The sequence below is a fragment of the Leptodactylus fuscus genome, chromosome 8, assembly GCF_031893055.1.
Source record: "Leptodactylus fuscus isolate aLepFus1 chromosome 8, aLepFus1.hap2, whole genome shotgun sequence".
NCBI lineage: Eukaryota > Metazoa > Chordata > Amphibia > Anura > Leptodactylidae > Leptodactylus > Leptodactylus fuscus.
Window position 1 is genome coordinate 70145594 of NC_134272.1, and position 16390 is coordinate 70161983.

The 16390-nt window shown below is 44.3% G+C and overlaps 1 protein-coding gene across 1 annotated transcript in view; it reads left to right on the top strand.

The window, feature by feature from the left end:
• Window positions 1-16390, top strand: part of LOC142216350 (dynein axonemal heavy chain 11-like) — a 249638-nt gene that overhangs the window by 72658 nt on the left and 160590 nt on the right. The window contains exons 35-40 of the mRNA XM_075284114.1: window positions 8189-8393; window positions 8819-8984; window positions 10503-10605; window positions 12173-12412; window positions 13617-13778; window positions 14122-14315. Coding sequence (XP_075140215.1) covers window positions 8189-8393; window positions 8819-8984; window positions 10503-10605; window positions 12173-12412; window positions 13617-13778; window positions 14122-14315 — 1070 coding nt within the window. The remainder of the gene's footprint in view (window positions 1-8188; window positions 8394-8818; window positions 8985-10502; window positions 10606-12172; window positions 12413-13616; window positions 13779-14121; window positions 14316-16390) is intronic.

Sequence of the window (16390 nt, forward strand, 5' to 3'; positions counted from 1 at the left end):
CGGCACTTTGGCGAGGGGGTGCCATCAAGGTGTCCCAGACCTTAGACAGTGTGCCCCTTGTTTGTGTGGACCGGTGAGAACTTGGTCGTCTACTGGAGGAACTGCCCTCCCTGCCGCCAACGTCACATGCTGGAAACATCTCCATCATATTCTGCACCAATTGCTTGTGGCAAGCATTGAAGCGATTGGCCCTCCCCTCTACCGGAATAAAAGAGGAGATGTTGTTTTTATATCGGGGGTCAAGGATAGCAAAGATCCAGTACTGGTTGTCCTCCATGATTTTGACAATACGCTTGTCGGTTGTAAAGCACCCCAACATGAACTCAGCCATGTCTGCCACAGTGTTAGTTGGCATGACTCCTCTGGCCCCACCGGAAAGTTCAATCTCCATTTCCTCCTCATCGTCCATGTCTACCCATCCGCGCTGCAACAATGGGACGATTCGAAGTTGCCCGGAAGCCTCCTGTATCACCATCACATCATCGGACAACTCTTCTTCCTCCTCCTCCTCCTCCTCCTCCATTAAATGCGATGAAGCGGACAGATGTGTGGACCTACTCTCCAGCTGTGACGGATCGGATGCTATCCCTGACTCTTCTGTGTGATCTGAGTTATCCCTGATGTCAGTCAGGGATTCTCTCAGAACACACAAGAGCGGGATTGTAAGGCTCACCATCGCATCCTCAGAGCTCACCCTCCTTGTGGACTCCTCAAATTCCCGTAGGATGTCACAAAGGTCTCTCATCCATGGCCACTCATGGATGAGAAACTGAGGCAGCTGACTTTGTGGCACCCTAGGGTTTTGTAGCTGGTATTCCATCAAAGGTCTCTGCTGCTCAACCACTCTATTCAACATCTGAAACGTTGAGTTCCAGCGTGTGGGGACGTCGCACAAAAGCCGGTGTTGTGGCACATGCAGGCGATGCTGGAGAGATTTTAAGCTAGCAGCGGCTACTGTCGACTTGCGAAAGTGGGCGCACATGCGCCGCACTTTCACCAGTAGCTCTGGAACATTGGGGTAGCTCTTTAGGAAACGTTGCACCACTAGGTTGAAGACGTGGGCCAGGCATGGAACATGTTGGAGTCCGGCAAGCTCCAGAGCTGCTACCAGGTTCCGGCCGTTATCACAAAAGACCATGCCTGGGCCCAGGTGCAGCGGCTCAAACCATATTGCTGTCTCATCGAGGAGGGCATCCCTCACCTCGGAGGCAGTGTGCTGTCTGTCCCCCAAGCTGATCAGCTTCAGCACGGCCTGCTGACGTCTACCAACGCCAGTGCTGCAACGTTTCCAACTCGTAGCTGGGGTCAATCTAACAGCGGAGGAGGAGGCGGTGGCGGAGGAGGAGGCGGTGGCGGAGGAGGAGGCGGTGGAGGAGGAGGAGGAGGGGGGTGTTCTTCTCGTGTCCCTGCCAGGAATGTTAGGCGGGGAGACGAGGTACACCGGGCCAGTTTGGGAAGCAGTCCCAGCCTCAACTACATTCACCCAGTGTGCCGTCAGTGAAATGTAGCGTCCCTGTCCGCATGCACTTGTCCACGCGTCGGTGGTCAAGTGGACCTTTGTGCAAAGCACGGAACTAAGGGCCCGCCTGATGAGTGACACGTGCTGGTGCAAGGCGGGGACGACACACCGCGAGAAGTAGTGACGGCTAGGGACGGCATAGCGAGGTGCCGCAGTTGCCATCAGGTCCAGGAAGGCGGGAGTTTCAACAAGCCGGAACGCCAACATCTCCTGGGCCAGCAGTTTAGCGATGTTGACGTTCAAGGCTTGCGCGTGTGGGTGGTTAGCAGTGTATTTCTGCCGCCGCTCCAATGTCTGAGAGATGGTGGGTTGTTGTAAAGAAACGCCTGATGGTGCCTTTGATGGTGCAGGAGAAGGAGATAAGACAGGAACAGGGGAGGATGAGGAAGAAGTCAACAAAGTGGCAGAGGCAGATGAAGTGGTGTCCTGGCTCGTCCTCTGGAGTGCATCGCCAGCACAATCAGCAGTGGCAGTGGCAGAGGCAGAGGCAGTGGCAGTGGCGTGAACGGCAGGCGGCCTTTGTCCTGCCGTTGCTGCCTGCCACTGATTCCAGTGCTTGGATTCCAAATGACGGCGCATTGAAGTGGTGGACAGGTTGCTCTTCTCAGAGCCCCTAATCAATTTCGAGAGGCAAATTGTGCAGACAACACTATATCTGTCCTCGGTGCATTCCTTGAAAAAACTCCACACCTTCGAGAAACGTGCCCTCGAGGTGGGAGTTTTTCGGGGCTGGGTACGAACTGGAACATCTTGGGAGATTCCGGGTGTGGCCTGGCTTCGCCTAAGCTGCTGACCTCTGCCTCTGCCTCTAGCTACCCTTTTTGGTGCTGCACCTGCCTCAACATCCACACTACTTTCCCCGCTTGACATCCCCCCTGTCCAGGTTGGGTCAGTGTCCTCATCATCCACCACTTCCTCTTCCAACTCCTGTCTCATCTCCTCCTCCCGCACAATGCGCAGGTCAACTGGATGCCCTGACGGCAACTGCGTCACATCATCGTCGATGAGGGTGGGTTGCTGGTCATCCACCACCAAATCGAACGGAGATGGAGGAGACTCTAGTGTTTGAGCATCTGGACACAGATGCTCCTCTGTTAGGTTCGTGGAATCGCGACGTGGAGGGGCAGGTTGAGGGACAATGAAAGGAGCGGAGAACAGCTCTGGGGAGCAGGGACAGTTGGGGTTATTGTTCTGTGAAGCTTGGGAATTTTGGGAGGAAGGAGGACAAGACTCTTGGGTAATAGGAGGAGAGGAGGCAGAGTCTGACTGGCTGCTGGACAATGTGCTGTAAGCGTTATCCGACAGCCATTGCAAGACCTGTTCCTGGTTCTCGGGCCTACTAAGGTTTGTACCCTGCAGTTTAGTTAATGTGGCAAGCAACCCTGGCACTGTGGAGTGGCGCAATGCTTGCTGCCCCACAGGAGTAGGCACGGGACGCCCTGTGGCTTCACTGCTACCTTGCTCCCCAGAACCATTCCCCCGACCTCGCCCACGGCCTCGTCCACGTCCCTTTCCGGGAGCCTTGCACATTTTGAATTCCCAGTCAGAAACTGGCACTATATAGCAGTAGCAAGAAATGAGGGTATTTGTAAACCCAATATATTCTTTGAATTCCCAGTCAGACAATGGCACTATATAGCAGTAGCAAAAATTGTGGGTGCACGTAACCCCAATATATTCTTTGAATTCACAGTCAGAAACTGGCACTATATGGCAGTAGCAAGAAATGAGGGTATTTGTAACCCCAATATATTCTTTGAATTCCCAGTCAGAAACTGGCACTATATGGCAGTAGCAAGAAATGAGGGTATTTGTAAACCCAATATATTCTTTGAATTCCCAGTCAGACAATGGCACTATATAGCAGTAGCAAAAATTGTGGGTGCACGTAACCCCAATATATTCTTTGAATTCCCAGTCAGACAATGGCACTATATGGCAGTAGCAAAAATTGTGGGTGCACGTAACCCCAATATATTCTTTGAATTCCCAGTCAGAAACTGGCACTATATGGCAGTAGCAAGAAATGAGGGTATTTGTAACCCCAATATATTCTTTGAATTCCCAGTCAGAAACTGGCACTATATGGCAGTAGCAAGAAATGAGGGTATTTGTAAACCCAATATATTCTTTGAATTCCCAGTCAGACAATGGCACTATATAGCAGTAGCAAAAATTGTGGGTGCACGTAACCCCAATATATTCTTTGAATTCCCAGTCAGACAATGGCACTATATGGCAGTAGCAAAAATTGTGGGTGCACGTAACCCCAATATATTCTTTGAATTCCCAGTCAGAAACTGGCACTATATGGCAGTAGCAAGAAATGAGGGTATTTGTAACCCCAATATATTCTTTGAATTCCCAGTCAGAAACTGGCACTATATGGCAGTAGCAAGAAATGAGGGTATTTGTAAACCCAATATATTCTTTGAATTCCCAGTCAGACAATGGCACTATATAGCAGTAGCAAAAATTGTGGGTGCACGTAACCCCAATATATTCTTTGAATTCCCAGTCAGACAATGGCACTATATGGCAGTAGCAAAAATTGTGGGTGCACGTAACCCCAATATATTCTTTGAATTCCCAGTCAGAAACTGGCACTATATGGCAGTAGCAAGAAATGAGGGTATTTGTAAACCCAATATATTCTTTGAATTCCCAGTCAGACAATGGCACTATATACCAGTAGCAAAAATTGTGGGTGCACGTAACCCCAATATATTCTTTGAATTCCCAGTCAGACAATGGCACTATATACCAGTAGCAAAAATTGTGGGTGCACGTAACCCCAATATATTCTTTGAATTCCCAGTCAGACAATGGCACTATATAGCAGTAGCAAAAAATGTGGGTGCACGTAACCCCAATATATTCTTTGAATTCCCAGTCAGAAACTGGCACTATATGGCAGTAGCAAGAAATGAGGGTATTTGTAACCCCAATATATTCTTTGAATTCCCAGTCAGACAATGGCACTATATAGCAGTAGCAAAAATTGTGGGTGCACGTAACCGCAATATATTCTTTGAATTCCCAGTCAGACAATGGCACTATATGGCAGTAGCAAGAAATGAGGGTATTTGTAACCCCAATATATTCTTTGAATTCCCAGTCAGACAATGGCACTATATAGCAGTAGCAAAAATTGTGGGTGCACGTAACCCCAATATATTCTTTGAATTCCCAGTCAGACAATGGCACTATATACCAGTAGCAAAAATTGTGGGTGCACGTAACCCCAATATATTCTTTGAATTCCCAGTCAGACAATGGCACTATATAGCAGTAGCAAAAAATGTGGGTGCACGTAACCCCAATATATTCTTTGAATTCCCAGTCAGAAACTGGCACTATATGGCAGTAGCAAGAAATGAGGGTATTTGTAACCCCAATATATTCTTTGAATTCCCAGTCAGACAATGGCACTATATAGCAGTAGCAAAAATTGTGGGTGCACGTAACCGCAATATATTCTTTGAATTCCCAGTCAGACAATGGCACTATATAGCAGTAGCAAAAATTGTGGGTGCACGTAACCCCAATATATTCTTTGAATTCCCAGTCAGACAATGGCACTATATACCAGTAGCAAAAATTGTGGGTGCACGTAACCCCAATATATTCTTTGAATTCCCAGTCAGACAATGGCACTATATAGCAGTAGCAAGAAATGAGGGTATTTGTAACCCCAATATATTCTTTGAATTCCCAGTCAGACAATGGCACTATATAGCAGTAGCAAAAATTGTGTGTGCACGTAACCCCGATATATTCTTTGAATTCCCAGTCAGAAACTGGCACTATATGGCAGTAGCAAGAAATGAGGGTATTTGTAACCCCAATATATTCTTTGAATTCCCAGTCAGACAATGGCACTATATGGCAGTAGCAAAAATTGTGGGTGTATATAGCCCCAATCCTATTGCTAGGGGACTTGCAGGGTATTTCTGAGGTGAAGGTGGGGGGGGGCACACCGTTGGAACGGGGATTTGGGGTGTATATATGGGGTATACGGGAATACACTGTCAGTGTATTCCATTCAGGATCCTGGGAAAGCTGGGTTGCGGCGATTGAGCCCGTCAGTGCCACGTTACACTGACAAGCTTCTCCCTGGAATTTAGCTCTTATAAGAGCTGTTGGTTGTCTTCTCCTTCCTATCCTAGCCTGTCCCTGCCTACCCAGAATCTAAGCCCTAGCTAACTGGACGGAAACCTCCGTCCCCGGTGAATTGCAAGCTCAGAATGACGCGAAGCTGGGCGTCGCTGTTCTTTTAAATTAGAGGTCACATGTTTTCGGCAGCCAATGGGTTTTGCCTACTTTTTTCAACGTCACCGGTGTCGTAGTTCCTGTCCCACCTACCCTGCGCTGTTATTGGAGCAAAAAAGGCGCCAGGGAAGGTGGGAGGGGAATCGAGTAATGGCGCACTTTACCACGCGGTGTTCGATTCGATTCGAACATGCCGAACAGCCTAATATCCGATCGAACATGAGTTCGATAGAACACTGTTCGCTCATCTCTAGTGTGGCGCTGTTTCTGGAAGGATGCAGTCATGTCTTTCTAACCAAATTTAACCCCTTTAATATCTAGCTCTAGAATGTTCTAACCTTTTTCTTATAGTGCGTTTACTATGGAATCTCAGGCAGTATATTATTAGAAGGTTTCTATTACGGAAATGTAGCAGTAAAGATGAACAGGTCCTGCAACATGTACATGGGATACCAAATCGTGCCGCAGTGCCATTTATTTTTAGATCAGATCCATATGGAATGAAGAGGCAGATAACTTTGTATCTCTTTTATTTCCATTGTTTTACAATTTATTGTCCTCTCTTCTACAAATTCGCCGAATTCATGAACTTGCTCTTGTGGCACGTACAATTAAGTGTTTGACTGAGCACACCCTTCTGTCCTTTCCTATTCCTATCTCCTACATTGTGTCTATCTACTGTACATCTTTCATCTGATATTCCTTGTCTAAATCACTCAAGGCATATTAGCTCATTGCTCAGTTTATTAGGAATTGACCATGCGTTCATGCCTTCTTCCATTTCAAGGGTGCTTTTAAGTATTAGGCTTTGTCGTAATCAAGTTGAATGTGATAATGAGAACATGTTCACATTGTTAAAGTAAATGATCCAGCGCACTTAAAGTGAAGACACATTTGAACTACAATTTGTGGTCTTCACGGCAATATTGAATAGTCTGGGAGGAATGTTTATGGCATAATAACCCCTTAAGTTCCAGGTTTCCGTCTACGACATGGTTGGGTTCACCGCATTTTTTTCATTCTTGGCGCCCTTTTCCTGTAATGTGTAGAATAAAGTTGTTTGGTTACAGCGAATATATTTAATAAAATAAAATTTCACTTTTTTGATCAGTGAACCTTAAGCTGACCATAAACCTCATATAAGTGTCTGTTGAATACTCGTTCATCTGACAGCTATTATACATATATATGGCCGAGAGTGTAGGTGTTGTCGATGGGGAGAGCTAAGTAAGCCACTAGCGGACACCTCCCTAGAGAACAGGATATTAAAGTTTAACCTACTGAACTCTTCTTGTCCGACACCAGGAGAGTCTGGACACCACCATACACATTGGATGGTTGACTGGTTCCACCCAAATCATTAGGGATGTCTATAGCCACCCTTAGATTGTCCTCTTTGTTTTGTTAGTCCACCAATCCCCTTTTAATTCTAAATACACAGTGCCTATCACCATATTGTGGATGTCCTCATTAATAGCTTGTGAACATTTTTTAGGTACTCCAAGAGGGATAGATGTAGAGTAAAGTGGGACTTATAGAAATAGTAAAGTCCGGTCCTTCCTGGTGTGGCTGATGTTACAATGCAAAACTTTTGTTGACCCACCTTTTGCAGAATAAAAAGGTCTAATGTTCCTTAGGGGGCTCTCACCCTCCCTTAGCTGCTACTAAAGGGGTTTGTTTGGAGAGGGAACCTTATATATGCCTTTGTGGAACAAGGTTAGCGCAACCTGATTTGGGATACGTCCTTCATGGGCCCCATATCTATCTTTATCGTACACATCTCCAATCTACATGTGTGATACTGAGTTTGGCAGCTGAACTAGTCGCCCTTCCTACCATTTATTTCCCCCAAGAAGGGTTGATATGGTCTTCTACCGATTCGAGTTTCAGATTTACCTTCTACTCTAACTTTGCCCTCTTTCATGAATCTGTTTCCCTTGTTCCACAACAATGGCTGTGAACTTTATCTCATTGGTTATTTCTATCAACTTTCTCAAACTGGATTCCAACCTTTTTTGGGGATCATGCCCCTATGACTTCATACAGTATGTCATCTGTGTCTGTTTCTTATATGGTAAAGAGGAGTAATGATGGGAACAAGATAACAGAAGTGAAGTGTGATCTATTTCATCTCTTTAGAATTGATCTCTGCAATATATTTTTAGTATTTTTGCAAAACACAAATTTGTTATTCCCATATTCTGAGTTTTGTATATGGGAATTCCATCAAAACATAATGTACTCTGTAACCACAGCACACGGCAGCCATTACTGATTGTTTAGATGTCTATAGAACGTCATGTATATGTGTTTAGAAATATTAGACATCTCATGGTTGTTGTTAAAATCCATCAGTACTCAAGATTGGTTTATCATTTTATCTTCATGTAAACCCAGACGGTTCTTGTACACACGGCCGAAACTGTGCGATTGAGGTATTTTCTGGATTTGCTGCTGGAGAAGGGGAAACCGATAATGTTAGTTGGCAACGCTGGAGTTGGTAAAACTGTTCTGGTGTCTGATAAAGTGTCAAAATTGTCAGAAGAATACATTGTGGCCAAAGTGCCTTTCAACTACTACACCACATCTGCCATGCTCCAACGTAAGTCTGATCTTCCATACTTGGTGTTATGTACATAGACCATCTATGCCAGGGGTAGGGAACCTTCGTCTCTCTAGCTGCTGTGAAACTACATCTCCCAACTTGGTCCATTCACTTCCATGGGAGTTCCAAGAACAGCAAAGCAAGTATACATGATGGGAGTTGTAGTTTTGCAACAGCCGGAGAGCCGAAGGTTCCCTACCCCTGATGTATGCCATAAGGTGATCCTATAAAGGGACATCCCAGTGATTTATCCTGCTTTCACCTTTCATAAGTTACATGATCACAGCATGATTTGTTTATATAACACATTGACCGATTTATCTGTATGGACCCATACACTCATGCGTAATATGATATCGTTGTACTTTATAAAGGATTCTGATTCTGACTCTGATGGTTTTTTTCACATTTTTTTGTAATAGGCATCTTAGAAAAACCTTTGGAAAAGAGAGCAGGACGGAACTATTCCCCACCCAGCAACAAAAAATTGATTTATTTTATAGATGATCTGAACATGCCTGAAGTTGATGCATATTGTACAGTTCAACCACACACCTTAATAAGACAGCATCTAGATTATAGCCATTGGTGAGTATTCAATATTCAGATATAGCAACATTTGACACTCACAGTAGTTGAGACAGGGTAAAAAATATGCAAATCTATTCTCCAGGCTGTAATTAGGAGAACAGTGCACCGTGTACGCCGCCCTCTAGAGGGCAGCATCCTTAACATCATGCATGACTCAGTTAAAAAGTCTAATATCATGATGTGGATTTAATTGCCAAATTAGTATTTCTATTCTAAAAGGAACAGATTCCCAGCTATGGACAGCACTGTTTCGGCCTATTGGGCCTCCTCAGCATAGCGTAGGGATACTGATTTGGCAGAGTGAGAGACTATAGACTAGGGTCCGGGGATAATCGTACACATCAGGGAGAGTGTGTGCCTACATAGGCAGTACCGAGACTTACAAGTTATTCCTGCTCCGCTAGGGATTCTGGGTAAAAAATATGCAAATCTATTCTCCAGGATGTAATTAGGAGAACAGTGCACTCTGTACACTGCCCTCTAGAGGGCAGCATCCTTAACATCATGCATGACTCAGTTAAAAAGTCTAATATCATGATGCTGATTTAATTGCCAAATTAGTATTTCTATTCCAAAAGGAACAGATTCCCAGCTATGGACAGCGCTGTTTCGGCCTATCCCCTAACAGTAGTTGAGACAGTATAGCTAATTCATATAGTGTCTTGTTAAAGTCTGTAATAGCATATTCAGCCATTTTGAGCTATCTTACCCATCAGATGGCAGATTTCCAGATGTGACTACCACTACTGGTAGCCATTATCATGCCCAGAGGTTATCTCTGTCTTTACAGGCTTGAGATATTTTACACTAGATTCACACTAGCATTGGGGTTTCCATTCTTCGGGTTTCCCCCAGCAAATTGTGGAGAAAAAAGTCCTGTTTTTTTCAAGTGGAATCCATGACTGGTCTCCGAACGCTAGTGTGACCATAGCCTTACAAAGCCAGTGGCTCAACATCTCCATTTTTAATACTGGGTATCACTGAATTCCATCCTAGACTATATTCATGAACTAAAACGCTGATGATCACAATCCCACCTACATAGTGAATGGTGTCTACATGGCCTGTAAACTCTTAAGGTCCGAGTGTGCCTCCAAATTGGGAGCAAAGATTATCACGGAATACAGTTGTATGACACTAGGAGTGACAGCCGGGTGTATTCCGTGATAAATTTGCGTCTATAGGGCTTCCTGTTCCATTCCATTCCGATAACATGAAACAGAATAGGACCTTCCGTAAAATGATCCGTGTTATGGAAACAGAATGGATACAGAGACCAAATAGATGTGAATGTATCATGATATGCACTTGAATGTCACTCCTTGTGTCATCCGACTGCATTCTGTGACACACTAGGCCCCCAATTCAGATGCGGCATGGCGGTGTGCATGGACCCTCACATGTTATTGGTATCGTGTTCCGTATGTTTAACATAATAAGAGAGCAGTATATAGTAGGCAGTCATTGAACCTGGCCCGGCATGAGTCAGTATTTATGTTTACGTCTTTACCATAGGTATGATAGACAGAAATTGGTGGCTAAAGAAATTCACAATTGCCAATACATAACATGCATGAATCCCACGGCTGGAAGTTTTTCCATTAATCCTCGGCTGCAGGTAAAATACTATTCACTTGTCACTTGTCTTTATGGTATGACATGCTGCATTTGATGCATGACTTCACCTGTCACATGTGCGATATACAGTTACTATAGCAACCAGGGAAAAAAAGGTCATTATATGTTTATGTAATACATTAGATTTTATACCACCAGCTTTGTTCTGCATTGTACACCAAATACACACTGTTAAAAAAATAATAATTAAGGGTACACTTACGTAACCCAAGTCAATTAAAATTCAGGGATATCAATCTGTCCAGTTAGGGGGCTGCAGATACACCCTGGGCCAGGGCCACTAGTACTTTGTATGGTAACCAACAAAACCACGTGCAAGGGATGAGGAAAAGTCCATAAGTGGCAGCACCAACAGCCCAGGCCGAGAGTACAACTACGGTGCCCCAGCAGGCAGTGGGTGGCAGCACTCTTAGGTTGCTATTACATGGCAGTTTTATACTTGCATTGACACATTTGCATCCATATGTTGGTTTCCTGCATCTCCCAGAACAGCCTCAAGACCATGGGGCAAACACCAGGACACGGGCCATTGCAGGAGAAGAGCCAGACATGGCTCTAGAACGGCATCAACTCAGCTGCAGGACTGGAAAGGAAGAAGAGTAGGAGAACTTATAGAGCCATAAAAAACAATATTCAGTGGCCTACTGCATGTGCATGTCAAAAACAGACTCCATGAGAATGACATGGGGCCCAACGTTCTTGTAGTCAAACCCATGAGTTTAAGTTTACCCCAAGCATATAACAGACATGAAAGAGCCTGGAGATGCCGTTGGTGAATGTTATGCTACCTTCAACACAATCCAGAATTACTGATTTGGTGGTGGAGCAGTGCTGGTATTGTCAGACGTTACACTGGTACAGTGGGCTGTGGATTCCTCCTGGTGCAGCCACAAGGCTCAAGTATGTAGGCAGTGACCAAAGCATTGACGCCATTGACTGACTCTCACAGTCCTTAGACCTGAATATATTTAGACCCCCTGGGACGTTATGAGTCAGTGCATTAGATGCTGCCAAGTAGTGCCACGGACTGCTCAGGAATAATGTCCTCACCCAGGCCTGGGAGAAGATTTCCCAGGGCAACATCTGCCGTCTCCTCAGGAGTATGCCCAGATGTTGTGGGAAGATCATACAGACATGTGGCAGCCATGCACACAAGTTCCCATCATATAAAATTTATTAGAATTGGATCCACTTTTGATTTCAATTGTTTGCTTTGATGTTTGTGGATGATTTGGAATCCAGCCCTCGGTTGGTTGATGACTTTGGTTCCATTGACCGTTGATCTGTCTTTTATTCTCATCAAGTTACACAATTTATATCTGTAAAGATTTTCTACTTGAATCTAATGTTCTCTGAGATTTAATGTGTGATTTTAGAGTTTCCATTACTTTTTGAGCGGTGTAGTATGAAAGCGAAGACTAGACTAGTTTACGACCATGGGCATCATGAAAACAGTTCAGCGCCAAGTTACTCACTTGGTGTTTCTACTAATCCCACCACTAAGTAGTGAAAACCAATGACCTATTACCTTGTACTTATCCTTTCAGAGACACTTCTCCGTATTTGCTGTACATTTTCCGGGTACGGAGGCTTTATCTACCATCTACAGCAGGATAATCAGTGCTCATTTCCAACATGGAGGCTTCAGTTACAGCGTGGTCAAGTCCTTGTCTACATTGATACAGGCTGCTATTTGTCTCCATCACAAGATGACCCAGAATTTCCTCCCAACCGCGATAAGATTCCATTATATATTTAATCTGAGGGATTTAACCCAAATCTTCCAGGTAATATTAATCATTCCTTATACACTTTTTGTGGTATTTGTGTATAGTAAGAAGAGGCCATTGCATAAAGCTTAGTTTACTTAAAGGGGCTCTATCAGCAAAATCATGCTGATAGAGCCCCACATATGCGTGCATAGCCTTTAAAAAGGCTATTCAGGCACCGTAAATGTTATATTACACTACCCCCCGTTTTAAAATAATAACCTAAAAAAGAATATGATCTACTTACGGAACGTGCACCCTGGGCGGGCATTCAGGGTGTGTCTTCATCTTCTTCCCCGCCTCTTCTTCCTCCGATGTCTTCGGGTCCCATCCTCCTCCGGCGCTCTCTCGCGGACACTGATAAAAAAAAAAATAGCTTGGGCGCATGCGCAGTAGCACGCGGCTTCTACTACGGCTACTGCGCATGCGCCCCGGCTATTTTTTTTTATCAGTGTCCGCGAGCGCCAGAGGAGGATGGGACCCGAGGACATCGGAGGAAGAAGAGGCGGGGAAGAAGATGAAGACACACCCTGAATGCCCGCCCAGGATGCACGTTCCATAAGTAGATCATATTCTTTTTTAGGTTATTATTTTACGGGGGGTAAAACGGTAAACGGGGGGTAGTGTAATATAACATTTACGGTGCCTGAATAGCCTTTTTAAAGGCTATGCACGCATATGTGGGGCTCTATCAGCATGATTTTGCTGATAGAGCCCCTTTAAAAGGACTAACCTGTCGTGAGAGAGTCTGGAAACTAAAAAGCAGTGAAATACATGGCTGGAGATGGAAATTTTACTCTAGCCCCCACCATTCCTGAGCAATCAGGCATTCTTAGTTTCAGCAACCAACCATCAAATGTGCTATCTCTTGGTGGAGTAGACAGATAGATCCTGCCCACCTGATAGTGAGCTCAGTTAGCATATTGAGCAGCAGACAAATATCCGATGTACTGCACATTTCCATCCATTGGTTAACCAGAAATAAAAATGTCTGACGTACTCGGCCAACTTCTGCCAATGATTCGCAATGTTGCGTAGAAGTTGCGATTGTTCATTCAGATGATCTCACCATCAGTCGGCTTTAGTGCCGTGTGTATGGCTAGCCATAATCTGGCTGTACCCTTCCCACATTCTCCAGTCACGATACGTTCCCGAGAAGATAAGAATGTGCCCCATAGGTCCAGGTCCCTTTTGTAGCTGCTTATTTTTCTCTATCACACAGGGAATGCTTTTTGCCTCCCCGGAGTGTGTCCGTTATTCCAGCGATTTAGTCCACTTGTGGCTACATGAATCATCCCGTGTCTATTCCGATAAACTGATGGAAGAGAAGGACGTGGAACACTTTACAAAAGTGCTCATCGACACAGCAAAAAGATTTTTTGAGGTATGTCCATTAGATCATAGCGGGGAGGTTTTTGTATTTTTAATATGCTTTAATATCAATTATTTGGTTGGATATTAATTATTATTATTATTATTATTATTATTATTGACAAGGACGTCATATACAAAAGCTTTATGGGTAACCAAAGCAATTGTGTCCCCAAAGTATCCATTAATAGTATCCATTTAGCCCATTCAATCCTTCCTGTTGGTAATATTAGTCCACGTACATACGTTTCTGTAGCTGATTTGTGCATTATAGGGAATTGTACAGAGAATGACAGCTCTTGTATCTTCATCATCTAATCACTGGGATTCACAAGGCCTTATGATTTACCCTGCAGGGTGTGGATGAGCACATGTTTATCAATAAGCCTTTAGTCTATTGCCACTTTGCTCATGGTGTCGGAGAACCACGTTATTTCCCAATATCCGACTGGGAAAAGCTGACAAGAATTCTGTCAGATGCTATGGAGCACTATAATGAAATTCACGCTGCAATGAACCTGGTTCTGTTTCAAGAAGCTATTCAACACATGTGAGTTTTTTGAGAAATGGGAAATTATTGTGAACTTTGTGGACGTAGACTTATACACGGGGAAATTTACCAAGTCATTATAGGTACACTTACAACTTATTATTTCTGGAAATATTGGAATGGATGTAACTGGGGAATCTTCTATCTGTCCTATCTATAGAGGCGCACAAAAGTTTTACCCTTCGTTCACATCTGCTTTCAGTATTCCGCATGGGGACCCCCCGAACAGAATACCAAACGCAATTGCAAGCGCTGTGCAGTGAAAGCACACGGACCCCATAGACTATAATGGGGTCCGTGTGCTTGCCGTGCGCTGCCCGCACGAATCACGTGGACAGGAAATTAGATTGTGAACTACTTTCCCATCCACATGATCCCTACAGAGATCTGGAGGCAAGCACATGGACCCATTATTGTCTATGGGGATCCATGTGCTTTTACTGCACATTGCTTGCAATTGCATTCGGTATTCTGTTCGGGGGGGTCCTCAAGCGGAATACTGAAGGCAGATGTGAACGAGGCCTTAGGAGATTGCATTACTTAAAGAGGACCTTTCATCACCTTCCCAACTCTGTTTGGATCCTTTAATATGAACTGCTCTAATGACTCCAGCTCAGTTGGAATTTTTTCTCTAGCTCCCACCATTCCTGAGTAATAATATGTACTGTTAATTTTGCCTGATATGCTAATTAGTTTTTGTACTGTCAGGGAGGGTGGGGTGATCTTGGATCAGAGCAGACAAGGGGGCATGTTTCTGACCTCTGACACTGTCTGTCTCTAATAGCTTCAAATCACATCACACACCTGACAAAGCCTAAGTAGCATATCAGGCACCAAAACTAACTGCACTGATTGCTCAGAAAAGGTGGTGGGTATGAGATGATGGAGGTGATGAGAACACTTCAAGCTGGAATCCTGGAATATGTAAATTAGTTGACCTAGGCTAGAAGAATTGATAGAAGGCAAAGGTCATGCGAATATTGAAAGGATTTAGAGTTTTCTTATATACATTCACTTTATTTCTGTCAATTAACATTTTCCCTACATCTGCCTAAAACTTTGGCACGTTACACATATATGGTTTAACCAACCAGTGACATCACATTATCTCTATCTCTATTCCATGTACTCCCGATATCTACATGCACCGTAGAGTTATACAGCTGAAGCACAGATAATCGATTACAAATGCTCTGAATGCGCGCGGCTATTTTTCCGTATAACTCCTATCATTGATTTTTTTCTTGAATTATGATCATTTGCTTTACAGTTCTAGCTCAATATTTATTTACCAGAAAAAATGGACTTATACGTCTTAATGGTGGTTAAGTGACCCCGTCCAGGTAAAGGGTCCGCCGAGAAATCAAAGAAAAATCGAGGCTATAAATGAATTGTTTAATCCCCAGGACTGTCAGTTCCAGCAGGTCCAGAGGACGTCTCTAGTATGGGCTACATGCAGGCTTTCTATACATGAAATCTCATCACAGAAAGTCATTGTGAAGCCCGAGGCTATGGCCCGTAAACAGGAGAATCTATAGAAGATTCTTTCTTGTACAACCCATGGATTGAAGTTCATCATAATAGCTGTTGGGTGTCTTCTGTACTTACCTAGGAATCCACAGCCTATACTTCTGAGATGAGATGGTATTTCTTTTCTATGGCATGTGGAACCAAATATCCTGGAGTCCCATGCAAATTTGATGTTTGAATCCAAACCTTTATACCTAATGTGCAGGATCTCCACAAAACATGTTGTCATCTGCAGCTGTGAAAAGCAAACCTGTAAGGTCTATTTAGGACACTAAACCACCAATAGGTCCTTATTAGAGATGAGCGAACAGTGTTCTATCGAACACATGTTCGATCGGATATCAGGGTGTTCGCCATGTTCGAATCGAATCGAACACCGCGTGGTAAAGTGCGCCAAAATTCGATTCCCCTCCCACCTTCCCTGGCGCCTTTTTTGCACCAATAACAGCGCAGGGGAGGTGGGACAGGAACTACGACACTGGGGGCATTGAAAAAAATTGGAAAAAGTCATTGGCTGCCGAAATCAGGTGACCTCCATTTTAGAC